This window comes from Microtus pennsylvanicus, chromosome 1 (assembly GCF_037038515.1).
Source record: "Microtus pennsylvanicus isolate mMicPen1 chromosome 1, mMicPen1.hap1, whole genome shotgun sequence".
NCBI classification, from domain to species: domain Eukaryota; kingdom Metazoa; phylum Chordata; class Mammalia; order Rodentia; family Cricetidae; genus Microtus; species Microtus pennsylvanicus.
The window spans coordinates 166,488,340-166,508,778 of record NC_134579.1 but is presented as its reverse complement, the minus strand read 5'-3'; the positions used below and the strand labels follow the sequence as shown (position 1 = coordinate 166,508,778).

At 46.3% G+C, this 20,439-nt stretch overlaps 2 protein-coding genes across 3 annotated transcripts in view; one reads left to right on the top strand and one right to left on the bottom strand.

Moving 5' to 3' along the window:
• The window catches only part of Fig4 (FIG4 phosphoinositide 5-phosphatase), a 114,592-nt gene extending 98,967 nt beyond the window's left edge, over positions 1–15,625 (bottom strand). Inside the window, exon 1 of one of the 2 annotated variants that reach the window (XM_075944939.1) lies at positions 15,354–15,625. In XM_075944939.1, coding sequence (XP_075801054.1) covers positions 15,354–15,419 — 66 coding nt within the window. In that variant the 5' untranslated portion in view covers positions 15,420–15,625. The remainder of the gene's footprint in view (positions 1–15,353) is intronic. The other variant, XM_075944948.1, reaches the window with a different exon arrangement.
• A 670-nt stretch (positions 15,626–16,295) lies between these two features.
• The window catches only part of Ak9 (adenylate kinase 9), a 117,814-nt gene continuing 113,670 nt past the window's right edge, over positions 16,296–20,439 (top strand). The window contains exon 1 of the mRNA XM_075944961.1: positions 16,296–16,359. The gene's annotated coding sequence lies outside the window, so the exon portion shown is untranslated. The remainder of the gene's footprint in view (positions 16,360–20,439) is intronic.

Sequence of the window (20,439 nt, the reverse complement as noted above, 5' to 3'; positions counted from 1 at the left end):
AGGGGTGGATCTGGGGAAGCTGGGAAGGTGAAGGTAGGGGTGGATTTGGGAGGATTTGTGGGAAGATGATGATAGGGGTGGATCTGGGAGGCTCTGTGGAGGGGATGATGAAGGAGCTGAGGGGACATAGAGGTAGGGGTGATTCTGGGAGGAGCTGGGAGAGTGAAGGTAGGGGTGGATCTAGGAAGAGCTGGGTGGGAGACATGGAGGTAGGGGTGGACGTGGGAGGAGCTGGACAGAGAGTCCAAGTTTAAGCTTAAATAAAGGCTCTTTGCTGCTACATATGAGTGTGGACTCCGTGGTGGTTTGGGAGGTACCCCACGATCTGGGCATAACATCAGCCAGAACAGGTAAGAGCCCCATCTGCCATCTGAACCCTCCTGCTCCCTCAGTTTGGAGCCTAAAGACCTAAGCTGCTGACACCCCGTCATCACCTGCTCCCTGCCCCACTGCTGTGCCCTGGTCCCTACACATGTGGATACGTAAGTGCAAGCCATACCAATCAAAACTGGGCCAAAAGCCATGCTAACTACCAGAAGTCCAGCTGCCAACTTTGACAGAGTCTCTCTGCTGGCTTCCAGAAATACAGACCACAGAGACCAGAAGACCAAAAAGAAAACAGAAACAGAGGAACAAAACACCCACCCACCCCCTCCCAAAAACAAACAAACTCAGAAATCAACTGCTAGACATATATTCACCCCAAGCCAAGATGGCAGTGTAAGAACACAATCAACATCAGTCATGACAAGACGGCACCACTAGAGCCCACTTATCCTACTATAGCAACTCTAGAATATTCCAACACAGTTGAAACACACACACAAATGACCTTAAAACCAACTTTATTAAGATGATAGAGGTCTTTAAAGGGGGAAAGAATAAACCCTTTAAAGGGGGAAAAAAAACGGGTGAAGGAAATGAACAAACGTGTTCAAGACCTGAAAACAGAAATAGAAGCAATATAGAAAACACAAATGGAATCCTGGAGATGGAAAACCGAGGTGAGCGAACAGGAACTACAGAAGCAGGCAAGCATCAGCAACAGAATGCAAGAGATGGAAGAGAAAATCTCAGGCATAGAAGATATGATAAAAGAAATTGATACATCGGCCAAAGAAATGTTAAATCTAAAAATTCCTGACATAAAACATACAAGAAATGTGGATGGAACACTGTGAAAAGATAAATCTAAGAATAATAGATGTTATATTGTGTTGTTTGGTGTTCTTGTGAGACGCTTAAAAGTGAAAACAGGGGTTGACTCTGACTCTTTACCTGCTTTGGGGATCCTTTCCTTCCCACTGGGTACCTCATCTGCCTTAACATGAGGGGAAGTGCCTAGTCTTATTGCAACCTAACATGCCATGTTTGATGGATATCTCTAGGAGGCACACCTGCCCTTTCCTGAAGGGAAGTGGAGAAGGATGGAGGGAGGAGGAAGGAGGGGACTGAGAGGAGAGAAGGGAGAGAAAACTGTAGGTGGTATTACTATATAAGAGAGAAATTAGATAGATAGATAGATAGATAGATAGATAGATAGATAGATAGATAGATAGATAGATAGATAGGTCAGTCAGCCATAATCTGGTGGTCCTCGATTTCAGTATTAACCCAAGAAAGAAACTATGGGCATTTTTAGACATATACAGGTAAACAATAAATGAGTAAAAGTTTTCTACTTTTTGAAAATTTTCTATCAAAATAAGAGCATAAATCAAGAAACAGGTAATCGTGTGATCCAAGAAGCAAGGACATTGTCAAGGAGAGGAAATAACAAGGCCATGAAGGATGAAAGAAGGAGCCACAGGACAGCAGTGCTCTGGCCTGGGGAACAGCAGTGCAAAACTGAGCCGTGGCGTCAAGATGAAGTCTACACAATCCTTAGGGACACACAGGTGCTGGAAGATTTACATATCTGGGCAAAAGCTAGGGCTAAACTCATCACACAGTTATGGTAACAGTTACAGCTTTGGGGGGAAGGAAAGGTCAGCTAGAGCCTTTGCAGAGGCTTTGGCAGTGATGGGTCCACAGTTCCTGTAGTGGAAGAGAAAAGATAAAATCCCAGAAGCATCAGGGAACTCAAAAGAGCAGCAACTGGGGCTGCAGAGATGGCTCAAAGGTTAGGAGCACTGGCTGCTCTTCTGGAGGACCTGTAACTCTAGCTCCAGGGGATCCGGCACCTTCTCCTGATTTCCACAGACACGCACGCGTGCGCACACACACACACACACACGCACGCTTCCACAGGCACACACACACACACGGCTTCCACAGGCAAACACACACACAGCTTCCACAGGCGCACACACACACACACACGCATGCTTCCACAGGCACACACACACACACGGCTTCCACAGGCACACACACACGCTTCCACAGGCAAACACACACACAGCTTTCACAGGCACACACACACACACACACACACACACGCACGCACGCTTCCACAGGCACACACACACGCACGCTTCCACAGGCACAAACACACACACACACATACGCACGCTTCCACAGGCACACACACACACACACACGGCTTCCACAGGCAAACACACACACAGCTTCCACAGGCACACACACACACACACGCGCACGCTTCCACAGGCACACACAGGCACGCACACACGTGCAGGCGTATATAAATAATCTCTTTTTAGAAACACAGTAAATGGAGCAGACCATCTCCACACATCAGACAGGTGTCAGCCTGGATACAGTGATCATGAATTAGGCACACAGAACCCACAGGGCTGGGGATGCGTGGCTTGGGCAGCCTGCCTCTCTAGCTCTGCTGTGTGCAGCACAAACAACTTGCTGAGGGATGTGGAACTGACATGAAGGGAGGAGAGGTAGATAACAAGATAGTAGGAAAAAAAGAGCTGTACTGAAGAGAGCAGAGTGCCTTCTGAAAATCAAGTGTCGTTGTTCAAGAGGAGCTTAACAAGTGTTGGTGACTGATGGTGGCGTTGTAGAAAGATGAGCGTGTTTCTAAAATATATATAGGAAACCCAGAAGGGATTCAATAGGCAATCCATTTAACAGGAAACTCCGAAGTTACTAACATTATCCTCTCCTTTTATCATGACGGCTAATTAATCATTCACTTTTCATCTGGGGGTGAAAATCAGTCTTCTGGAAAAGGAAGAGATTTCAGGTTGGGTGACAGCTTCAATTAATGTTCAACTTGACTTAAACTTTCGGATGACATGTATTATTTTTAAAGAGCATCTTGAAGTTGCTTCTCACGGATACACAGTGTTGCAGGCCCGCTGTCTCCACATTGAATCCAGGAGCCCAGCAGTGGGTTCATGCAGCCCGGAAGCAGGGAGCAAGCCTCCCAGTCCACAGGCATGGCCACGTCCGACTGCGGTAGATCCAGGCTCACCCAGCCTGACGGGCTGGGTGGCTTCATGCTCACTGCAGACCTAAGCGTGAAGTTCTGTGGTCCCAAACCACACCTGAACTGCTGTAACTCTGCTCCTCTCTTCCAGAGGGCACTCTTGGGTCCCCACTCCAGTTCCTCAGCCAACTTTAACAGACTAGTCTCCCACTCACCTGTGAACACCATGCAGCAAGCAAACTGGTTTCACTCGGGATAACTTCAAGTGGCTAAATCTCCTGGAGCCACTCCGGCTCTCGCTGAACTGTGTAGTATTAGGACTGGATAGGACCCGAACCATGGAGCAGTTAAAGATGAAACACAAGTCCCTGAAGCAAACAGCAGAAGGAGGGTGCTGGTACCAGAGGAGCAGGTAAGTTTGCTAGAAACTGGTCTTTCAAACACTAAAACCTCCTGTGGCTCATCTACCACCCCTTTCCTTTCCTCTCCAAACAGGTCTCGAGATAGAACTCTAGGCCCCGGAAACAGTGACAAACTGAACCACAGCTCAGGAGCAAACATACTCCATCACCTTCCAGAGTGAAGGCTGCGGGATGAGAGGCAGCCATCTTGTGTACTGTTTTCCTCAACGTAACTCCTAATTCTTTCATCACCAAGTAATATGCTCAACCAACCAAAGAAAAGCGTGCCCTCTTCCTTCAAATATCTGTCAACTAAAACCTTGTCAATCTTTCTAACAGAGCTGGGAAAATGGTTATGAATCTCACTCGAAGTGATAATGGACGTACGTACAGCTCAACTGCAAAGGAGGAGGAGGAAGAAGGAAGAAGAGGAGGAGGGGCGGGAGAAGGAGGAGGAGAAGAATCCATTCCCATCCTATCAGTTTGGTTCCATTGTACTTATTGTCAGAGCTGGCATCACGGGCCAAGAGAAGGAAGATGTAAACACAGAAAAAGGAGTTTTTAGGTACGGAAAACATATGTGCAATAAATGCCTCAGTGGCAGGCAGTCATTAAAGGATGTCTTAGTCTCGTTTCCTGTTGCTGTAATAAAAATCCCCGGACAAAAGCAGCTTGGGGGAGCAAGGATTAATTTTAGCTCACAGGGGGACACAGTCCGTTAGGATAGGAAAGGCGTGGGGGCGGGAACATGAGGCCGGTCCATTACATCTGTCAACAGCTTTCAAAAGCACAGAAGAATAAGCGGAGGCACACCTGTCCATGCTCAGTTTCATCTTCACGCACATTCCAGCACCACACCCATTGGCCGGAGCCACCTCGGAGGATGGGTCTCACACTCCAGCACCACACCCATTGGCCGGAGCCACCTCGGAGGATGGGTCTCACACTCCAGCACCACACCCATTGGCCGGAGCCACCTCGGAGGATGGGTCTCACACTCCAGCATCACACCCATTGGCCGGAGCCACCTCGGAGGATGGGTCTCATACTCCAGCACCACACCCATTGGCCGGAGCCACCTCGGAGGGCGAGTCTTTCCATTTCAATTAGCGTAACCAAAGCAATACCCCCCCCCCAGCCCCTAAAGAAATGCTCACAGACCAACCTGAGCTAGACAGTTCATCAATGGTACTCTTCCCAGGTGGCACTCTATGTCAAGTTGATATAACTAACCATCACACATGGACAGACAAAAAACTACCAAACACTGAAGTCAGGAATGAAAAGGCAAACTTTTCCCCAAAACCTACAAACACTGAAAGGATAAACATGTTATTATTTGTAACTTGATGCCAAGAAATTCGACAACTGGGATGAAAGGGACAAATTTCTTGGAAAACACAATTCATCAAAAACTTAAGATCCATCTTTAAAAAAAATAAAAAATAAAAAAATAAAACTATGTATTCCCCTATTATCAAAACTCACCCACAAGCAACTCAAACACAACGCTTCACTAATGAATTCCAAGAGACACCGAAAGGGGAAATGTCAGTCACATATAATCATTTCAGAAAGGAGAGGGGACATTTCAATCTAGTTCTCGAGGCCACAGAAGCCCTGATATAGCTGGTGATGGCTCAGTGGGTGGGGTGCTTGCACCCAGGTCTGAGGACCTGAGACCATCTCCGGGATCTGTGAAACGGGGGGAGAAGACTGACTCTCTGACCCCCACATGTGCACCGTGTCAGGGGCTCACACACAAAAATAAACAGAACTAAAAGTTCAAATCGGAAGTGGTAAAGAAATGATAAACCAAGAGCCTAAACATGAAATATTTAGCAAGTGTTAATTAGCACATATTCTCGTGTGAGAAATATTACAGCACTAATACATTTCTGCAATCCAGAGTTTAACATTGAAAATAAGGTTAATAAATGTAACTGCTATAGAAAAAAACACAAGGAAAATAGTAAAGATGAGAAATGACAAAATTTAACACCTATTCATGATTTTTTAATTTAAAATGTTTGATGTGGGGGCTGGAGAGATGGCTCAGAGGTTGAGAGCACTGGCTGCTCTTCCAGAGGTCCTGGGTTCAATTCCCAGCAACCACATGGTGGCTCACAACCATCTGTACTGAGATCTGGCGCCCTGCTCTGGTGTGCGGGCATACATCGAGGCAGAATGTTGTATACATAATAAATAAATAAATCTAAATAAAATAAAATAAAATGTTTCATATGTAGGTGTGTTTCACCTGCATGTATGTCTATCCACCATGTTTGTGCAGTAAGTTCCTGAGAGGCCAGAGGAAGGCCACACTGACTGGAGTTACAGACCACGGTGAGCTGCCACATCGGTGTGGGAATCACATTTAGGTCCCCTGGAAGAGCAGGTAGCGCCCTTAAATGCTAAGCCACCTCTTCAGTCCCTCATGATTTTTTTTTAAAAAGTTCTTAGCAAACTGGGAATAAAAAAAAAAAAGAATCTTCCTCAACCCAATAAAAGGCATCTATGAAAACCCACAGCACACCACTTCCTAGCAAAAGACTGCGTCTTTTTCCTCTAAGAACAGAAGAAAGGCAAGCGTGCCTTCTCTCACCACCCTCATCGTACTCGTCATCATCATCATCACCATCTACGCCCCGGCAATGCTCAAGCACGCCTGGGCAGCCCGTTTATGGCGGTTCTCCAGTTGTCCCTATCCTGAGCAGTCCTAGGTGTTTGTGTTATTGTCAGATCCAAAGTTCCACAGCCTTCCTTTATGTAGTCTATCCAGTGTTTTTGGGGTCTTCCTCTTCGCCTTATCCTGTGAACTCCTCCAAGCAGTGCTATCTTTGGGTATCTGCTGTCATTTTCAAAACATGGCTGAAATATCTCAAGCACCGTTGCCGTATCCTGTAGCTTACTTCCTTCTGTAGATGGAGAAGCTGTTTCTTAATGTCATTGTTGCGTAGCCTATCTCTTCGTGTGACTCCTAGATGCCTCCTGAGACACGCCATCTCAAACACATTGAGCCGCTGCTCTGAGGAGCGATTCATTGTCCAGGTCTTGGAGTTGTAAAGGAGGCAGCTCAAGACAAGTGCAATTTTGTTGTTGTCCTTATATCTCTTGCTGACCAAACTTTTCTAGTGCCTGAAACGCATGCAGCCTTCGCTATCTTTCTCTGCCTCTTGATGTTTGAAATAGTTCCCTCCTTTGAACTGAGTTTTCCTCCCAGATAGACAAAGTTGACTGTTTGCTTGAGGTTCTGATTCTTTATTACAATGTGAAAGTTTGGAAAAGACTTACATGTCTGTTACATTGACTTCAGGAAGGCATTCGATAGCATTTGGAGGAAAGGACTTTGGGAAACAATGAGGTTCTACAGGTACCCAGAGGAAATCACAAGAACACTAGAATATGCGTATAAAGATACCTTTGCATCAGTCAAAGTCTGTGGAGAGCTAAGTGATGAGTTTAAGACAATCGTAGGAGTGTTGCAGGGGTGTGTCCTCTCACCACTGCTCTTTAATATATTCCTGGAACTAACAATAGCAACAGCCCTGGAGGATGTGGAGATAGGATGCAGATAGGTGGTGTGCGCATCAATAACTTGCGTTTCGCCAACGATACAGCACCACTTGCTGTAAGTCCAAATGAACTGCAGGCCACGGTAGAGAGGTGAAAGTCAGTGAAACCCTTGGTATGAACATAAGCATCAAGAAGACTGAGATACTACAAGTGGGAAGGGCGCACAAGGATGTTAACATTGTAATAAGGGAAGGGCGCACAAGGATTTTAACATTGTAATAAGGGAAGGGCGCACAAGGATTTTAACATTGTAATTTGCGCACAAGGATTTTAACATTGTAATAAGGGAAGGGCGCACAAGGATTTTAACATTGTAATAAGGGAAGGGCGCACAAGGATTTTAACATTGTAATAAGGAATCAGAACCTCAGGCAAACAGTATCTTTTCTAGTGACTTCTAATGTAGTTTTGTACTAAAAGTCTAAGCCAGTGCTGTAAGGAAAGAAAAGAAAAAAAAAGGCACCCAAACTGGAGAGAGTCGATCCTCCTTCTAAATGACATTTCAATTCTCCCCAAACCAGTCCACAATTCCAAAAAGATTTGTGTGTGTGTGTGTGTGTGCATGTGTGTGTGTGTGTCTGTGTGTGGATACAAATGTGTTGGAAAGCCCTGCTGTTTAAGGTTACAGACTACCATGTCTGGACAGCTCTCTGAGGAGTTTAGCACAAATGGAAGACTACCTTCTGCAACAGGGGTTCCTAATCTCTGCCTGACCTTACTTAGAGGCTGTCCCTGAGCCTGGATGCCTGACTTAAGTGTGACCTCTGACCCAGTTCCCTGCAAATGTTCCTCCTCTACTGGCTACATGAGAATTAGCGTTGCTCTCCAGCTTGTATGACAGAACCATACTGCCAAACTCAAATTAGGTGAAACCCCAGCTGCCGTCCCCATCCTACATATGTTCCCCCGCTCCCGCCACACTCTAAAACAAAGCTGAGCTGTCTCACTGAAGCTCACTCCTGGAAGGCTGTTTCCACTTTACTGGAGACTGTACAAAGCCCTGCACACTGCATCTGTTCCCTCTGTCCTCGTAGACTGGGAAAAGGGAGACTCCACACGTGTGCACATGTATACAAGTATGTGGAAGTCAAAGGTCAACATAGGGCATGTTCCCCAATGGCTCTCTACAGGGTCTCTCCCTAACCTTGAGCTCACTGACTGGCTAGACTGGCTAACCGGCAAGCTCCCAGTACCTCCCGTCTACAACCCACCTTTCCAGTCTCTCCTGTGGGTGCTGAGGATCCACCCCTGGATAACGGGCACACCCCACCATTCCAGTCTCTCCTGTGGGTGCTGAGGATCCACATGGGATATCAGACACACCCCACCATTCCAGTCTCTCCTGTGGGTGCTGAGGATCCACTCCTGGGTAACGGGCAAACACCACCATTTCCAGTCTCCTGAGGATGCTGAGGATCCACATGGGATAACAGACACACACCACCATTCCAGTCTCTCCTGTGGGTGCTGAGGAACCACATGCTGGCACAGCAAACACTTTACTGGCATCTACCATGACCCCTCAACAGAATTTTTTTATGGAAATAGGCAAGGATACTACGGAAGTCACAAAAACACACAAAAGTTCTAGAATAGCCAAGTAAGTTGGAAAAATATGTCTGACTCTAAGATGTAACTAGAATCTTCTTATGGCAAGGACATAAGAAAACAAACAAAGAAAGAGAACAAAATAATTTCACCTTTATTTGTTCCGCCAAGTAATTTTTCACAAGCATGCCAAAGAAATTCAAAAGAGGAAAAAAGAGTCTGTTCAACATATGACACTAGACAATTGATTACAGGTAAAAAAAAAAAACCCTTCAATCCTTATACTGACCAGTTTCCAGGACTGTGTTCAGATATCTGTGTGTTCACATGGTTCCACCCACAGAGAACAGGGCTAACTGGGGTGACCAACAGGCTATAGCAGAAATGATGGGAATGTGACTTCCGGGGCTACATCGTGAAGACACTGCGACTTCTTCCTTATTTCTGCCTCCCCTTCCCTCCTCTCCCCTCCCTCTCTCTCTTCTCCCCCTCCCCATGTCCCTCTGTCTCCTTTCCCCTCTTCCCTTTCTAGCTCTGTTGTGGGAATGCACAGTCACTGTATCTAGGGTAAACATCAGAATGAGCAGTTGTTTTCAAGAAGTACTTAGACCTCGAAGAATTCATTTTGAAAAACATTGATTGTTTCTGTTATCTACAGAGCCATTTTTCTGAAGGAGCTTCACAGCCTTCGTGTGACTTTGGTCTCAAGACTATTCCGGCATGCCAGGATATTCTGGGTTATTGGGTCCTGCACACAGTGCACAATAAGGACTAAGCTGCAGGGGGGTGATGTTTTCCTCCAGAAAACATACAGATTAGATCAGGGCTTTGGTACAAGGAACTTGTTTTACCCACACACCCCCTCCAAAAAGGACAACGTCTTTGTAACATCAAGAAATACGCCTTTGCACAGCTGGTCTAGGTTCAGCTCATAGAAAATGTTCACCCCTGGCTGGGTGGTGGTGGTGCACACCTTTAATCCCAGCACTCGGGAGGCAGAGGCAGGTGAATCCCTGTGAGTTCAAGGCCAGCCTGGTCTACAAGAGCTAGTTCCAGGACAGCTAGGACTGTTACACAGGGAAACCCTGTCTCACAAAAACAAAAAGAAAAAAAAATTCATCCCTGATGCCAGAGAGCCTAAAATTCATATTGGAGTGAACCTCTTTCTTTGACAGACCTCCCAAAACAGAACACGTAAACCCGACCCCCTACTCACATCCCCAGAGCCAGTTGCCAATCATAAGGACAACTGAGGGGTCTTACAGAAACATCCGTGAGTCAGCTGACCAAGCTGGATAAGTCACCTGGAATAAACCCCACATCCCATCGAAGCCTCCAGACGACTGTGTCTCAGGTGATGTTTAACTGTAACTTCCGAGGCCTTGAGGCAGAGCCACCAGACTCCTGGTCTACTGAAATCATGTGAAATATTAAATGCTTACTGCTGCACAGATCCACTATTGGGGTGGGGTAACTTGTTACCACAGGTAAGTCATATAAAGCCTGTATCATGTTGCCCTGGCTAGCTTTATGTTAACTTGACACAAACCAGTGTCATCTGAAAGGAGAGACTTGCAATTGAGAAAATGCATCCAGAAAAGCTTAGGACACTGTCTTTATCAGTGATTGATGCGGAAAGCCCCAGCCCACTGTGGGTGGTGCTATCTGGGTGGTCCTGGGTTCTATAAGAAAGCAGGCTGAGCAAGCCAGGAGAAGCAAACCAGTAAGCCGCACACAGTCCCTCTCAATGGCTTCTGTCTCAGCTCCGGCCTCCACCCACCCTGTTTGAGTTCTTACCCTGACTTCCTTCAATGAACAGTGATGCAATTTAATGAGAGCGCTGAGCTAGGACACGGGCCAAGGGCACTCCACAGACACTGCTGGCAGGAGTGTACACAGGTACAACTACTTCACAAGCCTGAGCATTCCCCAAGGAGCCAGGACATGTGACCTCTTCAGTGAGTGATATCATTCACATGTGTTTGCACACAGAGAAATGAGAATGCATGCACAAATACACTTTTTCTAGCATAGTCACAGATAGATTACTCATAGTCCAAATAAACAGGAAAATATTGATAAGCAAACTGTGAAAAAGGTGCAAACTCGGGTCTGGAGAGATGGCTCAGAGGTTAAGAGCACTGACTACTCTTCCAGAGGTCTTGAGTTCAATTCCCAGCAACCACATGGTGGTCCACAACCATCTGTAATGAGATCTGGTGCCCTCTTTTGGCCTGCAGGCAGACATGCCGGCAGAACACTGTGTACAAAATAAATAAATCTTTACAAAAAAAAAAAGGTGCAAACTCCTGATATAACAAAAGTATAAATAAACTGCAAAAACATGCTGTACAAAATACACTGGACCTAACAGAATGTGTAGTACAATCCCATCATATGAACTGCTTTGTTTATTACAAGCAAGGTCTTACTATGCTATCCAGGCTGGCCTAGAACCTGAGATTCTCTTGACTCTGTCTTAGTGCTGAGATTATAGACATATACTCTATCATGTCCAAATACCCATTATGTGAACTTTTAAAACAAGCACATGTAATCTAACGTGTGTGTGTGTGTGTGTGTGTGTGTGTGTGTGTGTGTGTGTACAGGATAGTAGGAATGGTGAGATTGCTGAGTACTTGATGCTCTTCTGGTGGACCCAAACTTAGTTCCCAGCACCTATATCAGGGAGCTCAGAACTCCGGATCCAGGAGCTCTGATGCCCTTCTCAGAACTCCACAGGCACCTGCATCCATGTGGCATACACACAGAGAGAGATATACACATGCATAGACATAAATAAAAATGAAAGTAAAACTTCCCTTTAATAAAAGAATTTTTAAAAATCGAACATTAATTGCCAGAAATGGAATGGACAGTTGACTGTGGTTTGAATGAGGATGGGCCCCCATATATTTGAATACCTGGCCCCCCGTTAGTGGAACTCTGTGGAAAGAATTAGAAAGTGTGGCCATGACCTTGGAGGATGTGTGTTCCAAAACCCATGCCATTCCCAGGGACTCTCACTCGGTCTCATGGTTGCATCTCAAGACGTGCGTCCTCAGCTACTGCTCCAGCACTGGGCCTGCCAAGCTACTGCCCTGTGCCCACCATGATGACCACAAACTCTAGCCCTCTGAAACAATAAGCCCTAAATAAACATTTTCTTCCTAAGTTCCCTGCCACGGTATCTTATCACGGCAAAGAAAAGTAACTAGGCACACAGAGAACTTTCTCAAGCAGCAGAGGTGTTTCATGTCATAATAGTGTTGTGGGATGATGATCTTGTACCCCGTAAAGATTTGACAGTTGTACTGGTTTAATAAAATGCTGAATGGCCAGTAGCCAGGCAGGAAGTATAGGTGGGACAAGGAGAACAGAATTCTGGGAAGGGGAAAGAGGAACTCTGCAGTCGTCACCCAGACACAGAGGACGCAAGATGAGAATGCCTCACAGATAAAAGGTACTAAGTCACCTGGCTAACACAAACAAGAATTGTGGGTTAATGTAAAATGTAAGAGTTAATAAGAAGCCTGAGCTAACAGGCCAACCAGTTTATAATTAATGTAGATCTCTGTGTGTTTCTTTGGGACTGAATGGCTGCAGGACCAGTCAGGACAGAAATCTCAGTGGCTATAGAATACACAAAAACATAGTTCTGCTCAAATTCCGTAAGTTTAGATTTGTGCATTTTAATTTACACAACTTTGCCTCAAGACATAAAACTTGAAGAACAGCAAGCAGAAGACTTAGTGAAATGAATTTTAAGTTATGAAGAATGGCAGTGGCAACTCTCCCTGAAGGGGCCTGTACCCACACTTGGTCTGTCTTACTTTCCACATCTCTTCTTTGAGAGCCCCACACCTATGATTTCAGTGAGTCTTATCTTCTTCTTCCTAGTGCCTCTTTCTTAACTCTCATGCTTAAGATTCTGACACCACTTCATTAAAAAAAAAAATGACAGAATGTCAGTCATCCGAGATGAAAGAGGCACTCTGTCAACGTGATATGAAAAGGTTTACCCATTTAACCTCAATATCAATATTCAACACCTCAGTCTGGTTAGAAAGATTTCTACCAGCAGAAGGTTCCAGACTGTACTGTCCTAAACTCACTTTGCCTCACTCTCTGCTTCCCCAAATAAACAATGGTAGCGGTGAGAGTAACAGTGTAACGCACTGGCCTCTCGGCAACACTAAATACACCGGGACCTTAGAACAGGACAGCACAGACCACTCTGCAAACGTCCCCATGATTCCCATGATCACAGCCTACAGGACAGCACAGACCACTCTGCAAACGTCACCCGTGATTCTCATCACAGCCTACAGGACAGCACAGACCACTCTGCAAACGTCCCCATGATTCTCATGATCACAGCCTACAGGACAGCACAGACCACTCTGCAAACGTCCCCATGATTCTCATCACAGCCTACAGGACAACACAGACCACTCTGCAAACGTCCCCATGATTCTCATGATCACAGCCTACAGGACAGCACAGAACACTCTGCAAACGTCCCCCGTGATTCTCATCACAGCCTACAGGACAGCACAGACCACTCTGCAAACGTCCCCCATGATTCTCATGATCACAGCCTACAGGACAACACAGACCACTCTGCAAACGTCCCCATGATTCTCATGATCACAGCCTACAGGACAGCAGAGACCACTCTGCAAACGTCCCCTTGATTCTCATGATCACAGCCTACAGGACAGCACAGACCACTCTGCAAAGGTCCCCAGTGATTCTCATGATCACAGCCTATGTTACAATTTTCCACTCCTACCACTTACTCAGTTGCTAGTAATTTTATGTTTTATCTGAGTGGTGTCCCTTCATTTCTAAGCAGATGACTCAAAACCAATCTTTCTGTCTTAACACAAGAATAAATAAGTAAATAAACAAAGATCTACTTAACTGATAAGGACCAAGCTTCAGAGCTAATGCAGCCTACCACATATTGCCTGCCACTGTAGGGGAAGTCCTACAGTGAAGGAATTATGTCATGATTTGTCCACAGGGGCAGTGTCCAATTAGACCTGAGTCTCTCAACTCATCCTTCATCCCAGCGCCTGCACTGTTTGTGGGTAACATTCCCAATCCCGCTTTTCCAGAGCTGGGGAGCTGGGTCTGCCATTGTGCCCATGCAATGTTCCTAGCACCCTTCTGATGCACCCACCTTTCCTGTGCCAAACCCTGACTAGCAGCGGGTGACTACGTGGTGCCTAAGGCATGTATGTATGTCAGGACCATAAAAGGTTTGATAAGAAAAGATGGAGTGAGACAGAAATAAGTAGAAAACCGCAGGGTGGGCACAGGAAACTCGAGCTGATGCGGTTTTACCGGATAATTAAGGCACAAAAGTGTACACAACCGAATCTCAAACATGTGTTTGCTGACCGCTGACTTAGGGCTAAATTAGGGACAGAGCGTACCCTCCTCAGCATAGGTGCCACTCAGGAGTTCTGAAAAATACATTCTGCTTTAGAAAGAACACAACATCTGAGTTGGGCCCCTGGAAGGCTCAGATTATCAGTGGGCTAAAATCCTATGTACCAATTTACTTGCGTTTCTTACCAGGAAGCCTCACCAGCACGTTTTACTAAAAGAAAATTTTGTTTAAATGCCAAAATGGTATTTCTGTGTGAGTCTCTGAAGAGAAGTGAAGGTATTTGTAAATCTTATTCCATTTCTGGTCTTGATCCAATCGAGTGGACTTGTTTCCCAAACTGATTTAGAACCAGTAATTGTACACAGGAAACAAGGTAGACACTGCTGGAGTTGTGAGAAACTGGGAAGATAAATGCTTTCTTGTCCTCTCGAAGACTAGCTGCATTTCAATGCATGTACCTTATGAGATAGATACTCATCAGTTTGTGACCGGGAAGGTGAATTAACTTACACACTGATCCTAATATCATGGTGGAGTTCTGATTCAGGTAAGCCACACTCCAGTAACTTTGTTTTCCAACGCTACAAGCCAGAGAACTAGTAACCTAACTGTCCATGACACAGAACCCCAAATCTCAGCAAGACAGTGCAGAGTAACGCCAAATGCAGTGACAATATACCATGGAATGCAAAATAGAAGTTACCTAGGCAATGCTCAAAACGACTTCACTATGAGGAGTGGACTCGAGAACTTTAGCAGACTGTGAGAAAGTGGAAAACAATCATCGAGTAACACATTCAGAAGTTGTGCGTCATTCCTGTGTGCCACAAGCACCTGTTTGCACGAACATCTTCCAGCCAAGGCTCCTAAGCAGGACAGACACGCAAACCCACCAGTGTCTGGCTGCACGGCCCTGGCAGGCGAGCTCCCTCCGAGGCTGTTTTCCACGGAGCTGCGGAGTTGGGAGGGGAGGGGGAGATGCGGGGTGCTGCCTCTGCCCTTCGATCCCACAGCGTCCCCTCACCCACCGCCGGCAGCGCGGTCCTCCCGCCCTATCTGTCCCGCCGCAGCAGATACTCACAGCTCTGGTCTCGTAGAGCACCAGCTTCTGGACCGAGCTGATGATGGGGGCAGCGGCCGTGGGCATGGCTCCAGCCAATGGCGGCCCCACTACAGGGCACCAGGCCGCGGCCCGGGTCGTGACAGCGGCCGGACCGTCCCCGGAGACCGAGGGAGGAGACTCTGCAGAACCAGCTCACCAGACCCGCAGAGAAAAAGCAAAGCCCGAGTGCTGAAGCTTTAGCAGCCGCGAATACAGGCTGCTTCCGGATTCCCCTAGTCACACCTCCCATTAAGCCCCGCCCACACACTAGTGGCGGGGGTTATAACAGGGTACGGCGTTGTTGAGGGCAGATGCTAAGGGCGCCATCTTTGTTAAGGTCAGCCTCCCAAAAAAAAAAACTGCTTTTTCTTGGTTCTTAAAGAAAGGAGGTCAGGTGACTAGAGTCTCCTTTCCAATTGCTTCTCCGTGTTGTAATTGGTCTGTTTCTTCCTGAATACTCTGTATTTTCCTGAAACCTATCTCAAAGTGGTCCTTCCCTGAATGCCTGTGATTTTTCTCTCTTTTGTTGCCTATTTTATTCCTGTAAGAGTAGTAAAGTTCATGTAGCCCACGAATCTTTCCTGATCACTTCTGTGTGGCGCCGTTGGTATTTGCACATTTTCTGTGTGAGGCTAAACCGTCTGTGAATTCTGAAAGAGACGGCGCAGTGTTAGGGGAGCGCCCTGCTGTGGGGGCCGTTCAGCTTTAACATAAGGCTCTTCCGTTTTGTTCTGGACTTAAGTGGACTGTAAGTAGACAATATATGTCCTCGCTCTGCTCATCCCTTCCACATTTGAGGGAAAGGGTACTTTCTAATTATGAACACAAACGCAAACATTAAGTATTCACCCGAATTACAGCGCCACCCCCAGAGGCCCCGCCCTCCAGGGCCCTGCAAGCCGCTCACTGGTTTCCAGGGCAACCGCCCAACAGATACCTGGAGCCTCTGGAGGTAGCTGCTGCCGGGTCGGTCCACAGGGGCCAGGTAAGCAGTCCTTTCCCCAGGGGTGAAAGGACCATTGTCCACTGTCTGGATGTATTTTGTGTAATTTGTTATCAGTTTCAGGGAAGTCCACTTTCTGCGGGGACCCCCATACCAGTTTTTTTTTCTTTCAAAACTAGACCCCATCTATCCATAAATAAACTTTCAAAACCGGTTCTTTTTTCATGGACTATTTATCTCACAGATGCAGGCCAAACACCTGCTACAGAGTGTAAGATAGTAATGGCTAAGCTAGCCTAGGGAGGAAGTGCTAAGTCCTCCCCCCCTCCCGACCCCTCTATACCCCGGAATTTACTGCTAGAGGGGTCTCATGCTGACAGGATAACAAAATTTTAAAAATGCAAACACATAGCTGAATGTGATACTAGAGTTTGCTGTGGATTCCGAATGGGGACATTACAGGATTTCTTAAGTATTTGGGTATTTATTATTAGTTTCCTTTCAGAGTTTGATCCATCTTTTTTGTTGAGAAACTAGAAAACAGGCAGGAATATCAGTTCTGGGATTTGTGTGTGTGTGTGTGTGTGTGTGTGTGTGTGTGTGTGTGTGTAAGAGTGTGTGTGTGCGTGTGTGTGTATGTAAAAGCCAGATGTCAATCTGAACGGTGTTCTTCAGCCAACAAGCCCCAGGAAACCAGTTATCTCCATCTTGAATTGAATCTTTTAACTTTTTCATTTCATAATGGAAATCAACCCTTCCTAATGTAAGCTAAACATTTGCAGTGATTTGGTTTAGGAAAGTCACTTTTTAAAAATAAACAATTCTGATTTTCAAATATTGTTTTCGATTATTGTTTTATACTACAACTAAGCACTTCCCTTTTAGGACTTTCTTAGTGTGCATCGTCTAGAAGCAGAAAGAAAAAGACAATTTAAAAAAAAGTACCAAGCTGCTTATAGAAGGGGCAATCCCAGGAAAAAAGTGGCAAGGAAGGAAAGGAACTGGGAAGGGAGAATATTATCAAGCAAACCTCTTGGTTAGCTAAATTTCCTAGGGAATGAGGAGTGCATATCTTGAAACTATTCCCTTTCTGGGGGCAAAGGAGCAGCGTGTTTATTCACCAACTCCCAGCGATTAGTGGTTGAAGCCTGCTATGGCAGAGCACTGATATCTTGGAACTTCCTGTTTGTCTGAGCTCAGATGAGCAGGCAACATCGTGGTCACACCGTCCACCCTGTGAACCACTCACACCCGCGCTCCCCACATCGTGGTCACACCGTCCTATCACCGATCCTTGAAAGTAGTGACTAGTTCCAATTTCTAAGAGAAAGGGACTTGCAGAAAGGAAATTAATGTGAGCAGCTGCAGAATTCACTGCTGAGGTCAGCCCTGGGTCCATACATCTCCCTCTTTACCGTTCATTCTAGGGCCAGGTCTAATGCGGGTCTAGTTGTTTGTCCTGTGGGTAGTCAGCTTTCATTCCTGCGTCTCAGCATGAAGATGTATTTCAGAGATTCCCCAGAGATCAAGATTACCTTCCCAGCCCCAACTATATGATCTCAGACCTCCCTCCACCTGCCAGACTCCTTCAAGGCTGTGGAGCCGAAAATGGCCAGTTGGTGGCAGCAGTTTCCGTTCTGTGAAACGACTGGGATCTCTGTTACCATCATCTCTCTTACAAACCGGAGCCAGTCCACTACCACCAGAGTCCTAAATTGTGAGAGGTGGCCCAAATCAGTCGCGGAGTGATGGGGATCAGGAGCACTTCTTCCGTTACTTGACTCAGGGCATCTTCCTCATCTTTTGAAGTACGCTGATCTCTCTGTCCCACACAATACTAAACAGGGCCGTACCTGGACCTTTGAGATGCCTGTCTGATACACCGGCTACTTCTCGGTGCACTGGGATGTGGTGGAGACAGTAGATGCCACACTTACGCACCTCTTACAATATCCGCTTTGCTGTGAAGAGGATCCTTTGATCTGAGACAATATTACGTGATATTTGTGGTGACAAATGAGACAAATTCAACTGACTATGGATGGGGAGGGCAAACCCATCTGCGTCTCTGTCACTTGTCCCTTACAGTGGGAAGAGATCCTGTATAACCAGACCACCAGTGATGGGAGTTCTGGCTTAGTCTCATCGCAGCCGTGGGGAAGTAGAGCATCTCTAGTGGTGAATATGTGAAGGAGACATGTTAAATCATGATGTAGCCTCTGTCACTTTATCCTGCCCCCCAAAGAGTTCCTTCCCATTTAGGAACCTGTAGTACTCAGAGGACCAAGGAAAGACCAGCTAGCATCTCCTGGGTATTGATCTTGCTCGCCTGTTTGTTCAGCCCCTCTTCACAAATGTATGGTTTGTGAATGGAAAGGTCCACACGTTTTATCCTTGCCGATATAAAAAACTGCCCTTATTATCTCGTAGTTTCCATGGCCAGGGGTTCTGGCCTAGATCAGTGAGGTCCTCTGCAAGCAGGTGTTGACTGAAATGCACTTTTAGCTGGATACACGACCACGGAAGAATCCATCCCATTATAAGGAACATCCATCTCTGGGAATATAACCGAGGCTCCGGTTCTCTTTAGCCGTTGGCTACCTGGTGCTCTCCACTCCTGAAGGTCAGACACCATTCCTTGTCATAGAGTCCTCTCACTGTGTAGCAGCTTCCTTCTGAACAAACAGGATATAAGATAACCATGAGAAGCAAGTCACACATCCCACTTGCATTCAAAGGAAGGGGATCACGCAAGAATGCGACTGGGATGGAAAGAGCTCGCTTTAAACGTATCTGCCAAACCATTTCTAAGTCCAGTCACAGGCTTCTCCAGTATTCCCGCTCTCATGCCCGCCAGCTTGAGGGATTATAAATTCTACTCAAAGCTCCGCCTGCAGGAAGATTCCCCACGATGACTATTTTTCGGAGCCCTCCCTCCCAACAAGTGGAACTGAAAGCCCGAAGTGTTCCTTTTGCAGATTGCGCTGATACACCACGATTCTCCTGTGATGTCTTTCCCTCTGTGTCAGCTGCTCCCAGGGAAGCCGACCTGCATTTTGCCTATTTGTGATCCTTGTGTTTGCTCTTCCAGACCTGCTTAGACTCCATCACCGTCCTCCATTTTCTCACTCCAGGGGCTCCTGCAGCGCTTGCTCAATTGGAGCACTCCACCTGGCCGTCCTTGAGAGATAACATTTCTTTTTTTTTTCTTTTTTTTGGTTTTTCGAGACAGGCTTTCTCTGCGGTTTTGGAGCCTATCCTGGAACTAGCTCTTATAGACCAGGCTGGTCTCGAACTCACAGAGATCCGCCTGCCTCTGCCTCCCGAGTGCTGGGATTAAAGGCGTGCGCCACCACCGCCCGGCAGAGAGATAACATTTCTCAGGTTGATGCTTACAAGTTTCTCTTAGAGAAGGACTGTGGCTTCACCAGTACAAATACTTTTGAAGTGTGTGTCTCTCAACAGTGTGTGCCCGCCACACGATCTGCCTTCAGTGCACACGTCATTTCTAGGCAGTAACTGGGATAATGCACCCATTTCCTCAGGAAAACTCTGGTACGGGAAGAGAGCTGTTACTGACATGGCTGCGGGACCGGCCTATCGTCTGGAGAAATGCCTGTGAAAAGAGCCTCATTTTAAAAATTTAGCCAGCCAAAATTTGCCTTTTGAAACTGATCAGATAGAATTTATTTCAAACATTTTATTTTACTTTGGTTAGTTACAGCTTTAAATTTTCCCTTATTTCTTCATATTAAAATTTACTTTAATAGGGGCTGGAGAGATGGTTCGGTGGTTAAGAGCATTAGCTATTCTTCCAGGGACCCGAGTTCAATTCCCAGCACCCACATGGCACTTCTCAACTGTCTGTAACATTAGTTGCAGGGGATCCAACACCCTCACACAGACATCCGGTGTGGGAAGTCCTTCTGTATATGTGTTGCTTTTATTGATTAATAAAGAAGCTGCTTTTGGCCAATGGATTAGCAGAATATAGCCAAGTTGGAAGAAATACACACACACACACACACACACACACACACATATATATATATATATGAGAGAGAGAGAGAGAGAGAGAGAGAGAGAGAGAGAGAGAGAGAAGGCAGAGTCAGTGAGAGAAGC